Source organism: Equus quagga, unplaced genomic scaffold (assembly GCF_021613505.1).
Source record: "Equus quagga isolate Etosha38 unplaced genomic scaffold, UCLA_HA_Equagga_1.0 HiC_scaffold_6079_RagTag, whole genome shotgun sequence".
Lineage (NCBI taxonomy): Eukaryota > Metazoa > Chordata > Mammalia > Perissodactyla > Equidae > Equus > Equus quagga.
Genome location: NW_025794193.1, coordinates 805 through 2,675, shown reverse-complemented (window position 1 = coordinate 2,675; position 1,871 = coordinate 805). Strand labels below are relative to the sequence as shown.

Sequence of the window (1,871 nt, the reverse complement as noted above, 5' to 3'; positions counted from 1 at the left end):
TTGTTTTAGTCCAAACTGCTTTTGGCCATACAGCTCTTTCAAAAGATTAGCTGCCTTCTTATCTATTTGATCCAAGTAAGAGTCATATATTTATGCTTATAAAATACACAAAAATAAATTTTTATATTTTTAAAATTTAAGTAGACATAAATAAATATATAAATTAATAAAATGTATTATTGTATTTGAAAGAAGTGTAAAAATCAGCATGATATTGGAAGAGAAAATGAACGGTTTTTAGTACTATGTCAGATCTGAAGATCCAACCATTCAAGATGATAATTAGAAAACTACTCCTGATTTTCCTGAAATAAATGGATTCATTCAATCTAGCTGTTTAGGAATAAGTTGAAAAGCACTGTGTAATTTATTTTAACCCAAGATACAAACATAATACCTGGGAATCTCAGGGAAGAAGGCTGTTTTATACACAGAACTCAAATATGGGAACATTTTTTATAGAAAAAGAGTTTACATTAGAAGGTCTCAGCTGTGGTTCCACAGTGCCTGGCTTCTTCCTGTCTGTGGTTCATGGGTTTTCCCCAAGCCTCTGAGCAGGCGGCAGCATTGATGGAGCTCTAAGGTTTTTGATTACCTTCCACCATCATTTCTATTACTGTGGGAGCCCAGAGAGCACAGAAGTAGACTCCTGAGTCTGACAGTTGTAAGGAAGAGATGGTGAGGCTGATGAATTTTTCTTCTCTTTGAAAGTTCACAGAGAAGCGATCCTGCTTTACATCTGGCTTCGAATGATCCTGATGAATAAGATAAGCCATCTCTCCACTGGGAGGCTGTTTGTACCAGAACAAAGTATAATAATTGCTCCAACTGGTTTCATACTTCCACCCCATGGTCACAGCTTCTCCTTCGTTCCTTGTTATTATAGTCTGAGCTGGGGTTACTTTCTGAGCCATGCTGGATCCTGTGGAAAAGGAGAAGACAGGGTTTGTCCTCTGAAATATCTCAGATGGGCCATGAGGACTAGATTCATTTATGACACAAAGACAAAGTAAAGAATCACATAGAGTTTCATTTACCCACCTCTCTTCTCTCTTAATACTCCCATCAGTTAAAATTTACATAGTCCCTTCCTTGAGCTCTAAGATGAAGCTGAGGCCCCATGTTTAGGGCCACACTTACTGAAGCCAAAGGCAGCCAAGAATGCCCACAGCAGACCAGGGCAGAGCATGATAGAAATTCTTCTCCTGGTTGAAATTTCTGTTATTCTCACTCAAGCCCAGAGACCAGCCTTTCTCTGAGTGCCTGAGTGCTGAGATTATGGGGCTTTTAGAAGTTTCTGCCCCCAAACAGGAAGTAAAGTTTCTGTAAGCAGGATGTTACACTGCCCTATTCAGAGACCGGAACATCTACTCTAACCCAAACCTCTGTCTTGTCTGTTTTTTCTGAGGCAATACATTTGAAAAATGACTATTATATCTAGCAAGGTAAAGCAATAAAGTTTAATTATCTTTCTGTTATTGAGTTCTCACTTAATACCACTGTGATCAGAGACTATATTCTGAAGGATTGAAATCTTTTGAAATTGAGTAAGGCTTGCTTTAAGATCCAGAACAGAGTCAACTTTGATAAATACCCAGAAGGCATTTGAAAAGAATATGTATCCTGTTGTTTGTGGGTAAAGTGTTCTATATATGTAAACTAGGCAAAAATATTGGTTTTGCTGGTTATAGTTTCTCTGTGCTTTTACTCAGAGTTGTATGTTAATGCTTGCCACTATGGTTCTATATTTGTTTATTGATTTTTTAAATCAATAAATTCTACTAGTTTAATTCTACTGTTTAACTCTACTGATGTATGTTTGATATATTTTGAAGCTATTAGGTGCATTAAAAATAGAATTATTCTATCTC

At 36.7% G+C, this 1,871-nt stretch overlaps 1 gene segment (V, D, J or C); it reads right to left on the bottom strand.

Annotated features, from left to right (window-relative positions):
• Positions 1-595: 595 nt before the first annotated feature.
• On the bottom strand, positions 596-1,215 carry LOC124232439 (T cell receptor delta variable 1-like; the record flags this gene model as incomplete). The annotated part of the segment is given in 2 exon segments: positions 596-922; positions 1,141-1,215. Coding segments are annotated over 2 exon segments (376 nt in total), but the record flags the coding sequence as incomplete, so codon positions are not given.
• Positions 1,216-1,871: the final 656 nt, after the last annotated feature.